The 13,976-nt window shown below is 42.3% G+C and overlaps 1 protein-coding gene across 1 annotated transcript; it reads left to right on the forward strand.

Moving 5' to 3' along the window:
- The first annotated feature begins 9,313 nt into the window (after window positions 1-9,313).
- Window positions 9,314-9,874, forward strand: LOC104309499 (calmodulin-1-like). The gene has a single exon (XM_009910824.2). It carries the CDS (start codon window positions 9,371-9,373, stop codon window positions 9,818-9,820), a length of 450 nt encoding a protein of 149 aa, XP_009909126.2. The 5' UTR covers window positions 9,314-9,370; the 3' UTR covers window positions 9,821-9,874.
- Window positions 9,875-13,976: the final 4,102 nt, after the last annotated feature.

A 13,976-nucleotide genomic window follows, 5' to 3' on the forward strand; every position in this document is an offset into this window, starting at 1 on the left:
TTAAACTCTGATGGGCATTTCAAGACTCCCACATTTCTCTTTAGGAATAAAATTTCTAAATCAGTAGATTCAAAATGCATTATATTTTTATTTTAAAACATATTCTTACTGTTTTAATTTCAACAGAATTTCCAGCCCTGGCAACCCTAGAAAATTATGCAGTAAACAGCTTTGTTGTACGAACACACTTAAAAGGATGTCCCTTTTCTTGTCCCATATGAACAACTCAATGAACAGTATTTTTTCTGTCTTGTTAAGTCTCTGGAATGCAGCATGAGAGCATATCAGAGAAAATTATGCCATGATTACGAGTATACTGCGTGATTTCCTCAGAACTGCTTCATATTCTTATTGAACACAAATGAATGGTGCATGGAGAAGATTAAGGGCATTTTAAGGGCAGTTTAGTCCTCCATTCCAAAGCTATGAAACAACTGCAAAACCCCATAAGCAATCCAGACAAATCTTTTAGCAGTGTTTAAAAATGTATACTTAAATCCTTGCTAATATTGCCATTTCAAGGTCAAAGTTCTTTTGAGTAGGGACAGATCCTGTAAAACACAAACATACAACTGGATGTAAAAATTGGAATTGTAAAACTTAGGAGTAGATTTCCAACAGAGTATAGAGAAAATGCACATATAAGTACAATAAACAGTGAGAATTGCTATTTCAGTTTTCTGAGCATTTTAAGAACTGACTCCACATATGATCTTCTTAAAGAATTTTCAAAAATATTATCTTCGTTCTGTTTCTGGAATATCTGCAATTTTACCTAGTTAAAGGTTATTTTTATGAGTTTAATGAAATTTGACGTGTTGCCTCAAAATGACACATGAAAGCTACAAATGCCTAAGTGGTATATCTAGTTCCAATCAACAGTTTGATCTTGTATCAGCTGAGATAAGCACTACCTTTCACATTACATCTTGGCATTCATTTCTTTGACCTTTTCATCAAATGTCACATAAAAATTGCTTCTCTGGTCAATGGAGAAGAGCAATTGAGGTGCAAAACAGAAAGTCTCTCACATTGTCTCTCTCTCTCTCTCTCTCTCTCTCTCTCTCTCTGGAACCTATAGAGGGAGCCTGGATGCCACATTTTAAAAATTCTATAATTAGGTGAAATGAATCCCCATCCATTATATGACAGTATGACAAATTATACATTGCAAACAGTTAAGCAAGTAACTTCAAATCTCTGCCACCTCACATAGTAGGTGTAACACAAGGTAAAATTAGGGAGCTTCACATAAAAAACACTGCATGGAAAACAATAGCACAAAAAGTGTGTTTAAGATTGTGCTAACATGACATTAAATGATACATGAGTTGAGCCCAGATATTACCTGTGTTTTACCTTGTGTTTGCTATTTGTTGCAATTAATGTAAAACAATAAAACAGTGAGAGTGTTATGACACCTTCCTTAGCACATTACACAAGAAAGTTTTTCAGAGAATGGGGAAAATAATTTTTAGTATATAGCAATAACAAGGAAATGACTGATATCAAAATGGTTTGTCAGGATAAATTATGCCCACTTATATTAATTTCCCCTCATGACAAGGAAACAAATCTTCCAGTCAGGGAAGAAACAGCTATCACATATTTTGAATTTCAGGTATATTCATTTTCAAGCTCTGTAAGCTGTGAGAGACTAAAGCTTGTCTCTCCTTGTGTGACTCAACAAAGATAAAATCACTTGCTGCTTGCCCAGACATTAGCTGATATGTGTTGGGCAGAGCCACTGGAACGACTCTTGGAAGGTGCAAAAGATAACATCAATCACTGGACCACAGCTGGCCTCACAACAATGGACTGAGGCCACCTTCGGGAATATGCATAAGACAAGATCCTGGGGAACGATTCCTGGATATTTACCTAAGGATGATTTCCTGGCCCCTGAATTCCTGAGGGACAATGTTTGGACACATACCTAAGGACTAAAAACTGTATAAAAGACTTGAGCCACTACTGGCTTAGTAGAAGTAAAAGGTAGAAGAAAAACGCAGAAGAAGGACCATGCCGCTGAGGAGGAAGGAAAAGCCCAGGACAATGCTGCTCCAGAGAAAAGAGGCCATGGAGCCTGGAAGAAGCAGACTGAACCCTCTCTCCGTGTCCTAAGTCCCGCCTGCTGCAACTCATGGAGCTGAAGAGGCTGCCCAGAGGACCACATCTCTTCTCCAGCCAAAGCCTCAGCACCCTTTCTCTACATACCCAACATCTCCTGCAGCACCTTTCCTCCACGGACTCAAACTGTCTTGGGCAGGGGCGGGGGGGGGGGGGGGGGGGGGGGGGGGGGGGGGGGGGGGGGCAGGTTGTGAGTGGTATGGTAATATAATTCCTTTCCTCTTCTCTCTTTCTTCTCTCTCTCCCTCTCTATCTTTTCCCTCTCCCCCTCTATCTTTTCCCTCTCCCCTTCTTATTTCCATTTTATTTATGTAATAAATAATCTAGCTGTTGATATTTTGGTCTCATTTGTGCCTCTAATTTCACAACACGGGAATATTCAAAAGAACTGAGTCTCTTTCCCTCTCCGGACCGAGACATAAGCAAATGAGGGAAACAGAGTTGCTAATCACTCACTATAAAACTGAAAAGAAGTATTAAGTTATGCAACTTGAGGTTCTCTCTTGGATCTCATTTTGCTAGCTTTATCTCTGACTTGTTTTCTGTTATATTAAATTTCTAGATAAAGGTAGACTAGGAAGGATGCTAGCAATGCTGGAGCACAAGGCTGTTGTAAAAAGAAGTCTTGAGATGTGTGAGAAGAAGAGTGAAAGAGCATGATGATGAAATTGCCAGTACTATGATAGTGATGTCTGGGAATTTCATGGCACCTTGTTATTAGAAAGGAGTGAAAAAGATCTGCTCTTAATCTTTTTCTGAACTTACATGATACCATGACTGCACATTTTGAGTCAGATATCTTGTTTCTTAAAACAGAAATGGAGTTGTGCACTGTCACAAAATACAAATTAACTGATATAAAAGAATATTTTTTTCTGAATTTGATGAAGGTAATAACTTTAGGACCTATCAATAGTTTATTTTACTCTTGCTTCATGTTACTATACCTTATGGTTGTAGCCAGGAGGGGGTTGGTCTCTTCTCCCAGACAGCCAGCACCAGCACAAGAGGACACAGTCTCAAGCTGCACCAGGGGAAGTTTAGGCTCGAGGTGAGGAGAAAGTTCTTCACAGAGAGAGTTGTTAGCCATTGGAATGGGCTGCCCAGGGAGGTGGGGGAGTCACCATCCCTGGAGGTGTTCAAGAAAGGATTGGACGTGGCACTTGGTGCCATGATTTGGTAGTCATGAGGTCTGTGGTGACAGGTTGGACTTGATGATCTTTAAGGACTCTTCCAACCTTATTGATTCTATGAATACCTTAGTAATCATTAATGGCCATCACTTGAAACAATTAGTTTCAACTTATATGAGTAGAATTCTATCTGTACAGTCTTGATTAATGGGCCAAGGATAATTATATGAGTTTCAACAGGACCCAAGAGCCAGATTCAAAACAACCCCATGAAATGTTACAGGATTAGGGAAGAGTGGCTGGAAATTGCCTGGAAGAGAAGGACATAGGGATATTGTTCAACACCTAGCTGCATATGAGCCAATAGTGTGCTTAGGTAGCCAAGAAGGCCACCAGCATCCTGACTGACATTACATATAGTGTGGGTATTTGGACTAGAGAAGTGATTGTCCTCCTGTACTCAGAACTGGTGAGGCCACACCTCAAATACTGCGTTAAGGTTTTGCCCCCTCACTACAAGAAAGGCATTGAGGTGCTGGAGAAGAACAAACCTGGTGAAGTATCTAGACAACAAGTCCAACGAGAAGTGGCTGTGGAAACTGGGGTTGCTTACTCTTCAGAAATGTAAGCTGAGGGAAGACCTTATTGCTCATTATAGTTCCCTGAAAGCAGACTACAGTCAGGTGGGTGTTAGTCTATTCTCCTAATTAGTAAGTGATAGGGCAAAAGGTAACAGCCTCAAGTTGCACCAGGGTGTCCCGAAGGGACAAAAAGCCTCAAAAATGCTATGAACCAGGCAATGAGGCATGAGCTAGTAGGTCTGGTTTTTCAGGTTTTCCAGGTCTGGGTTTTCATTGCCAAGGCTTGCCTGAACATGTCTTGGAGCCTGAGTGGGCCAGGTGGGCATGCTTTTGGCCACTTTTGGAGAGAAGCCTTTCTATAGGTTGCAATATCAGGGTTTTATCCCTCAATCTGTGTTGTCACTGGCCATTATTGTCTCGGGAAATCTATAAGTACCAGCCCAAAGAGCCACAGCCTTGCCTTACAATTGTCCATGCTCTGGAAGGAACCACAAGCCTCACTTAGAAGCCAAACTGTCTTTGAGTTTACCCAGACAGGACAGCAAAGACCCCTCGCTGTTTTAGCATTGTAAAGCCCAGGAGCAAACAGACACGTCTTGCCGGGCCGAGAGGCGAAACCCCAGAGGAGCTGAGTCCCCAGGACAGTTTTGTTTGATTGGAGCAAGGAGCGAGCGCTGCTGTGAAAGGATTGCACCAGAGGAACCTCTTTTCTACAAGGCTTTCAGCTACAAAACCTTTGGGAGTAAATCCTATCTCAGCAATAAGCTTTCAACAGAAAGTGAAACTGTGCTCCTGCAGCTTCCACATGGTCGACACCATTTTGGTTTTGTTTAAATCCTAACGTGTGCCACGAGGTATCAGGATCAGTGAGTAATTACAATATCTGATTTTTATAAGCACCTATTGAAGGTCTGTTGCCTTAGGGAATTCTGGAGTTCCCCCCACTGTTGTGGGCAATCACCGGCTTCATTGCTGATGTTCCTTTTTCTTTACAGTTTAAAGTGCTGTTTGTCATTTCAGGATTTTTGTACATGTTGTGGCGGGTTGAAAGGAAAGGCTCCACTTTCTCTCCCCCACTGAGAAAGAAACCACGACTAACTCAGCAATTAGAAAAGCAGACTATATTTGCAAATATATATATAGGAAGCAGATTATATGTAACACAACAAATACAGGTATTTTACAATATATACAGGAATATACAGCAAATGAACTCAACCAGAAACCAGACCCCACAACAGAGGGGGCTTCCCCCTGTGCCCCCTTCACCCCCCCACCTCCCTTCTCCCCCAAAGAGGTAGAAAAAAAGAGAAAAGGGTGGTTAGCAGGGCAGGAAAAAAAAGAGAGGCCTGGTATAGGAATTAGTTCTTATCTCTTAGTTGGCCAGAAGCCCAGAAGCAGTCCAGCCGAAAGGAACAGCGAAGGAAGGAAGACTGAGACAAAGTCCCAGCTCCCCTGGGTCCAAGACCTTAATTAGCCAATGAAATTAGTTTAGAATACAAAATATTTTATAAACATTTAGGCATTGTGCCCCTTCCTTAAAGGCACAACCTCAAATGGTCACAATTGTTTAAATTGTTTCTTGTGGCTGGTGAGGTATCTGGTCCACGACCAAACATCTCGAACCTGTAAATAGGTTTTATTTAATATTTTTATGGTTAATAAAATTTGTATTTTTATTAATTGCTCTCTGTATTGAATATTAAATAGCCTTTTACCAGTCATATCACAGGGGAGGTTTAAATTGTACATAAGGAAAATTTTCTTCATTGAAAGAGAGGTCAAGCAGTGGCCAGGCTCATCAAGGAAGTGGTTAAGTCATGATGCCTGGGGTTATTTAGAAGATGTGTAGATGTGGTACTTAAGGATGTGTCTTAGTAGCTATGTTTGTCTGTGCTAGCTTAACAATTGGAATCAATGATCTGAAACATCTTTTCCAGCCTAAATGATTCTATAAATAAGTAATGACAAGTATGAATATATGAACAAGTATACATATATATGCTTCGCTACTAAAGGAAAGTAAACTTCTGCATTAGTTATAAACAGCAAATATGTTTGTTGCTATATTACATTGCCAAGCTATTGGAACCTGGCCATGTGTAATGTAGTGGCTGTTTAAAAAAAAAAAAAAAAATCAGAATAAACTATCCTTATTCTGTTACTTCTTTGTCTCTGCATTCTTTTTCCATCAAAATTTTTAAATTTCAGGGTCAAAGACTGCCTCTGTGGGATGTATTTTTCCTGTTGCTTTCTTAGACATTGTGTTCTTTTTGTATCACTGCAAATAAAGAAGATTACAAGAAATATAAAAATCTGTAAGAAATATGTTGAAAAGTAAAAGCAATTATGTATTGTTCAATTAATAATAAAGTTTTATGTACAGGAAATTTTGGGAATAAGAAAACCTACAAGAGAACCTGATCTTAAGTATAAGCAGAGCCCAAAAGTTAGAGCAGTGTTGGACGCTGACTGAAACAATGCAAACTACTATACTGGAGGTTTATTTTGTGCATTCTAAGTACTCCCTGCAAAGACATTGAGACTACCTGGAGTGCTTGAAGCATGTGCATAAATATTCACAAAAGCAAGGCTCTAAAATCAGCATGGTATCTACCTAATCACATTTCACTACAAAGCTGACTCAGGACCAGCACTTACGACCAAAGAGCTTGAGAATAAAAGGCACTTCATCCTACTTTCCTTTTCCAGGATTTTTAGGGGCAGCAGGACCCTGGCAGTCACTGGGCAGAGAGCAAACTCCGGCATAGCCATCTTCTTGAGTGCCTGCTTGAGATCGTGATATCAGCCATGGGAAATTTAAGAAGCACCTGAGGGTTCCATGGTCTAGCATTTTGCTGAAGAGCTGCTGCCCTCTCACTCAACTGCAGCCAGCCACATGCATTGCAGCACTTATTTTATTATTTTTTTCCAGTAGGTCACGTGGCCAGGGATAGGGATGGTTGCAACTTGCAGCAAAGTTGCCTTCAAAAGATCAGTGTCAACCCAGACTGAGGTTGAACATAAGCAGGTAGGTATCCAGGCCACTGTCTGCAGAAAGCGCTGGAGCCTGGCACTTGAAATGGAGGGCTGTGGAGATAACACCTGCATTAGGTGTGAGCAGATTAACTATCTGTTTGACATAGTAGCTGGATTGAAGGAAGAAGTTACTAGACTTAGGACTGTAAGGGAATGTAAGAGGGAGGTGAACTTGAGTAACCAGGCTCTGAAGGCTCCCCTAGCAGAGGCAGGTGACCCAAAAAGCAGCAGGGCATGGATAAAGGTCCCTCTTAGGAGATGTAATGTAAAACCCCCACGCCTCCCTTCACCTTCACAGCTGCCCTTGCAAAACAAATATGAGGCATTGGCAGTTGAGGGTGAGGTGATTCTGATGGCAGATTCTGAGGTGCTGCCTAAGGCAAAACAGCTCACCCCCCACATCAGGACTTGTTCCCTCAAAAAAAAGAGGAGGGCAATTGTTAGTGGTGATTCCCTCCTGAGGGGAACAGATGGCCCCATATGTTGGCCAGACCCTTCCCACAGGGAAGTCTGCTGCCCTCCTGGAGCCCAGGTCAGGGATGTTGCCAGAAGGCTGCTTAGTCTGGTACACTCCTCTGATTACTATCCCTTAATAGTTATGCAGTTAGGGAATGATGATGTTGCACCCAGAAGTCCCAAGGCAATCAAAAAGGACTTCAAGACTCTGGGGTACAGGTAATTTTTTCATCAATACCCTTAGTTGCAGAAAGGAATACCAAAACAAACAGGTCAGCAGCTGTAATGAACAAGTCGCTCACAGGCTGGTGCTACCAAAACAACTTTGGTTTTTTTTGATCTTGGGGAACTTTCTCTGGCATCAGGTCAGCTAGCAACAGATGGAGTAGATCCATCTCAGAGGGGGAGAAAGATCTTAGTGCATAACAATGGCCCCAAAGGGAATAGGGTTCTACGAAGGGATTTGGCAGGTTACATTGACAGGGCTTTAAACTAGATTTGAAGGAGGAAGGGCCTGAAACCAGTCCCCCTAGAAAGGAGTCTGGGGGTGGTAAGCTGGAGCCAGGGGTGAAACCAGCAGGCCAGCTAAAGTGCATGTATGTGGGAACACCAGTTATGAGTGGTGTGAGCAATCTGGCAGTTCAGGCCTAAGAGCCTGACATGGTGGTAGGCCATGCTCAGCAGAAGTGCAGAGCCAGCTACCAGTATGCCAAAACAGTGCTGTGCCTGCAGCACTGTAACTAAAACAAGATGCTGGTAGCTAGAAACATAGTGAGTTATCTCGGGACAACAGGACATGCACCTGCATCAACAAACCGCACATGTCATCCATAGTTGGACCAATAATCTACAATAGTGTGATGTGTGGTCACTCATAGGGGACCAATGAGTCCATGCCAACAAGGCATACCAAGGTTATATAAATTGTAGCAGTTTCCTTGCTACGCACTTCTTCTTCTTCTTCTTTTCCTGCCTGTCCTTTCTCCTCTCCTTCCATGCTTTACTGTACCATGCTTTCACCATAGGCCTGAGCCATAGGCCTGCAATACTGGAACAATAAAGGATCAATACCTGATCATATTGGTCAGCCGTATTGATTCCAAGAACCTCCGTCGTCGCCATACCTGGCTAAACATGTACACTAATGCATGCAGTATGGGTGTGGTAGGTTGAGAGAGGGCCTAGCTCTCTCTCCCCCACAGAGTAAGAAACCACAGCTAACCCAGTCGGAGGAGCAAAGCTATATATTTACAAGCATATATGGAAAGCAGGTTTTATATGACAGAATATATACAGGTATTTACAATATATACACAGAAATATACAGCAAAGAGAAATAACACAACAAAAATCCCTCCCGAGGAGGGATCCCCTCCCTGTAACCCCCTCTCTCCCCCCCTACCTCCCTTTTTCCCCAAAAAGGGGTTAGAGAGAAAGAAAGGCAAGTTATTAAAGAAAAAGAGTTGTTAATAAGCTTCAAAAGCCCATGCAGGATTGGTTTTTGCTTATCTCAAGGCCAACTCCAGCAGTTCACAGAGAAGCAGGCAGGGAGAACAGGCTGAAACCCAAACCCCCAAACTCCCAAACCAAACTTCCAAACAATTCCAACTGCTCTACAATTTAAAGTTGCATTTTGTTCATCCACCAATGAAATTCATTTAGAATAGCAGAGTGTTTTTGTTCTAGTACCGAAAACATTTAGCCAGTGTCCCAGTACTGTCTGTTCCTTAAAGGCACAACCTGAAACGGTCACAATGGGCAACAAACAAGAGGAGCTGGAAGCCTTGTACAGCAGGAAGGGTGAGGGAGAAGGGGTAGAGGGGTGACCCTGTATATCAGGGAGGCACTAGATGCCATGGAACTAGAGATAAAGGATGAGCAGGTTGAGTGAATGTGGGTGAAAATTAGAGGGAAGACCAACAAGGCATACATCCGCACTTCTCTGAGCCGTGCTGGGGAGGAGGCAGCAGCCGCCGCCACTTGTGGTCGTGCAGTTCGTGCAGCCATCGCTGGGCCTACCGCCATCACGCCATGGCTGATCAGCTGACTGAAGAACAGATTGCTGAATTCAAGGAAGCCTTTTCCCTATTTGACAAAGATGGTGACGGTACTATCACAACAAAAGAACTGGGAACTGTCATGAGGTCATTGGGTCAAAATCCAACGGAAGCAGAGTTGCAGGATATGATCAACGAGGTAGATGCTGATGGCAATGGCACTATCGACTTCCCTGAATTTTTAACCATGATGGCCAGAAAATTGAAGGACACAGATAGCGAGGAAGAAATCCGTGAGGCATTCCAAGTCTTTGACAAGGATGGCAACGGCTATATCAGTGCAGCAGAACTACCTCATGTTATGACAAACTTAGGAGAAAAGCTAACAGATGAAGAAGTAGATGAAATGATCAGAGAAGCAGACATTGATGGGGATGGGCAAGTCAGCTATGAAGAATTCGTACAGATGATGACTGCAAAGTGAAGAGATCTCCTTTACACCTTTTTTCCTCTAGAAGAATCAAATTGAATCTTTTACTTACCTTGCCATGGTTTAGTTGTGGGGTCTGTTGGGACAGGTTGGACTTGATGATCCTTGTGGTCTCTTCCAACCTTGGTTATACTGTGATACTGTGATACTGTGATCCTGGTTGGAGTCTGTTATAGACCACCCAACCAGGATGAAGAAGTTGATTAATTACTCTATAGGCAACTAGAGGCTGTCTCAAGATCTGCAGACCTTGTTCTTATGGGTGATTTTAACCTGCCTGATATTTCCTGGGAACTTAGCACAGCAGAGAGAAAGCAGTCAGGGAGATTTTTAGAGTGTATGGAGGGCAGCTTCTTTTCTCAGCTGCTGGATGAGCCTCCCAGGGGAAAGGTTTTACTCAACCTACTTTTTACAAACAGAGAAGGGCTGGTGGAAGATGTGGTGGTTAAAGGTTGTCTGAGGTCCAGTGACCATGAAATAATTGAATTTTTAAATACGCAGTCAAGCTAAGAGGGGCAGCAAGAAGACCTCCACTCTGGACCTCCGGAGGGCAGAGTTCATGTTACTCAAGGAACTAACTCAGAAGGTACATTGGGAAACAGCCCTTAAAAACAAAGGGTTCAAGGAGGGCTAGACATACTTCAAGAAAGAATTCTTGAAGATCCAAGAACAGGCTGTGCCAATGTGCCGGAAGATGAGCCACCAGGGCATATGACTAGACTGTTTGGACAGTGAACTTCTGGGTGAATTAAGGGAAAAGAAGAGGGTGTATTATCTTTGGAAGAAAGGTGAGGTAACCCATGGAATGTTTAAGGATGTTGCTAGGTCATGCAGGGAAAAAATTAGAGAGGGAAGAGCCCATTTAGAGCTTAGACTGGCCTCTGCTGTGAAGGAAATAAAAAAATACTTCTACAAATATATTAATAGCAAGAAGAGAGGCAAGGACAACCTCCACTCCTTGGTGGACACAGAGGGGAACATAGTAACAAAAGAGGAGGAAAAGGCAGAGGTACTTAACACCTTCTTTGCCTCAAATTTTAATAGCAGGATAGGTTGTCTTCCAGAGAACTGGTCTCCTGAGTTGGCAAATGGGGTCAGGGAGCAGTGTAGGGCCCCTGACATGCAGGAGGAAGTCATTAGAGACCTCCTTAGCCGCTTGGATCCCCACAAGTTCATGGGACCGGATAGGATCCATCCTAGGGTGCTGAGAGAGCTGGCAGATGAGCTGGCCAAGCCACTCTCCATCATTTTTCAACAGTCCTGGCTCACTGGAGAGGTCCCAGATGACTGGAAGCTGGCCAACGTGGTGCCTATCCACAAGAAGTTCTGGTGGGACGAGCCAGGGAATTATGGGCCTGTCAGGCTGACCTGAGTGCCAGGCAAGATTATGGAAGAGGTCATCTTGAGTGCAGTCACACAGCACTTACAGGATGGCTGAGGGGTCAGGCCCAGACAGCATGGTTTCAGGAAGGGCAGGTTGTGCCTGACCAACCTGATCTCCTTCTATGATCAGGTGACTTGCCTGGTGGATGTGGGGAAGGCTGTGCATGTAGTCTACCTGGACTTCAGCAAGGCCTTTGATACTGTCCCTCATAGCAAACTGCTGGCTAAGCTGTCAGCTCATGGCTTGGACAGCAGCACTCTGCGTTGGTTTAGGAAGTGGCTGGAGGGCCGAGCCCCAGAGAGTGGTGGTGAATGGTGCTACATCCAGCTGGCAGCCAGTCACTAGTGGTGTTTCCCAGGAATGAGTGCTGGGCCCCATCCTCTTTAATATCTTCACTGATGATCTGGATGTGGGGATTGAAACAGTCATCAGCAAATTTGCAGATTTTAAAGTTTCTTTACTGCTTCTGTTTCAGTTAATTTTCTCTACTATTCTGGAAAGTAAGAAAAAACAAAAAGTCTTTCTTCTTTGCAAAAATCATGACAGCTTCAACATTTTTTTAAAACTGGGAAGTCAGAGCATTGTTTTTATTTGGCTATCAGCAACCTGTTCGTATTCTGAGGGAAGAAAATATGAAGAGAACTTAAAAATTTAAGTTCAGTATCATATATTTGTCTTTTAAAAAGGAACATTAAGTGTCATTTAGAAAAATATCCTGGGTTTTTATTGGTTGGTTGTTGGGTTGGGTTGGATTTTTATTAATTAGTAAGGTTGAGATTATATTTGAATTTTAAAACAGTTTATGGGAATTTCTTAAACTTACTACATGATATTTGCAATTTTTTAAGTACATAAAACTCTGGATATGCTGAATGAGATATTATTCAGAGGTATGTTTGTGGGATTATATATGCCTAGTGATCAAACTCTAATTACTGAGTTCTAGCTCTGAAACATGGTGTATTTCTACATGAAAAGTCACAGTAAAGCTCAGTATTGATGTAGTTGAACATTAAATCACCTCACTATATCAAGGTCAAGTCTTCTATCTAATCAGATATTAACATATTCATTCATATTGTTTTGGAATCTGTTGTCCCTCAGGGGTTGCACAATAGGCTTAGTGACCCTTAATTATGGTCATGGAGAAAGAAAATCATTAATGAGATGGTGCCCTTTGGCTTACAATACAGAGCAAAAACAGAAGTCAAAAACTTCAAACCAAAACCAAAGCGAGAACCACAAAAAACATACAATTGCCTCTGAGCCTCTCCAGACACAACGAATTTGTACCCAATATTTGCAAAATTTAGGAGTGGGTATGTGTGTGTGTATATATATATATAAGTCTAATAAGGCAGTTGTCCCTCTCAAGTCCTGATTTGTTCTGGTTTGGGATTTTTAAAAAGCAAAGAAATGCTGTGGTTTAAGGTATCAGGGGAAAAGACATATTGTGAGGATCCCATAGCAGCTGTCTTTATTAACTCTGTTATTGTCAGATTTCAAGTAGTAGGATTGTTGTTAACCTATAATGGTGAAGAAGCAATTACATTAATGAAGGTATATTTTGCACCTTTTACAGATATATTTGCAGATAAATTTGGGTACATACACACACACACAAGAGGGCATACGAGGACACTTGTATGAGTACATATATAAGTATAAAAAAGAATATAGTGCTAACATTTCTGAGAGGTAACAAGTGAACCTGAACCCCAAGTAGGGCAATCAAAGTCATCCCAAACAGCACTAAATGTTTAGATGTGGGCAAGTGTTTGAGTTTGAGGCTGTGCCTTTAAGAAACACACAGTACTGGGACACTGGCTAAATGTTCTCGGTACTAGAACAAAAACATTCTGATATTCTAAACAAATTTCATTGGTGGATGGACAAAATGCAACTTTAAATTGTAGAGCAGTTGGAATTGTTTGGAAGTTTGGTTTGGAAGTTTGGGTTTCAGCCTGTTCTCCCTGCCTGCTTCTCCGCGAACTATCTGGAGTTGGCCTTGAGATAAGCAAAAACTAATCCTGCATGGGCTTTTGAAGCTTACTAACAACTCTTTTTCTTTAATAACTTGACTTTCTTTCTCTCTAACCCCTTTTTGGGGAAAAAGGGAGGTAGGGGGGGAGAGAGGGGGTTACAGGGAGGGAATCCCTCCTCAGGGAGGGATTTTTGTTGTGCTATTTCTCTTTGCTGTATACTTCTGTGTATATACCTATATATCACAGTATCACAGTATCACAGTAACTAAGGTTGGAAGAGACCCCAAGGATCATCAAGTCCAACCTGTTCCAACAGACCTCACAACTAGATCATGTCAGCAAGTGCCACGTCCAGTCTCCCCTTGAACACCTCCAGGGACGGCGACTCCACCACCTCCCTGGGCAGCCCATTCCAATGACGAATGACTCGCTCAGTGAAGAACTTTTTCCTCACCTCGAGTCTAAACCTCCCCTGGCACAACTTGAGACTGTGTATATTGTGTAATATATAACCTGCTTTCCATATATGCTTGTAAATATAGTCTGCTTTCTCCGACTGGGTTAGCTGTGGTTTCTCACTCTGTGGGGGAGAGAGAGCTAGGCCCTCTCTCAACCTACCACAGCAAGTAAGTTAAACCTCCCCCCCAGGTCTGTATAGTTAGATGCAGTTCATAAAATGTCTCCATTAACCATGACAGGTTGTTGAAAATAAATACTTCATATATAAGTATCCACATATAGACTTCTAGATTTTGACATCTGAATTCAAAATAAATCTCCC

Source organism: Dryobates pubescens, chromosome 10, assembly GCF_014839835.1.
Source record: "Dryobates pubescens isolate bDryPub1 chromosome 10, bDryPub1.pri, whole genome shotgun sequence".
NCBI lineage: Eukaryota > Metazoa > Chordata > Aves > Piciformes > Picidae > Dryobates > Dryobates pubescens.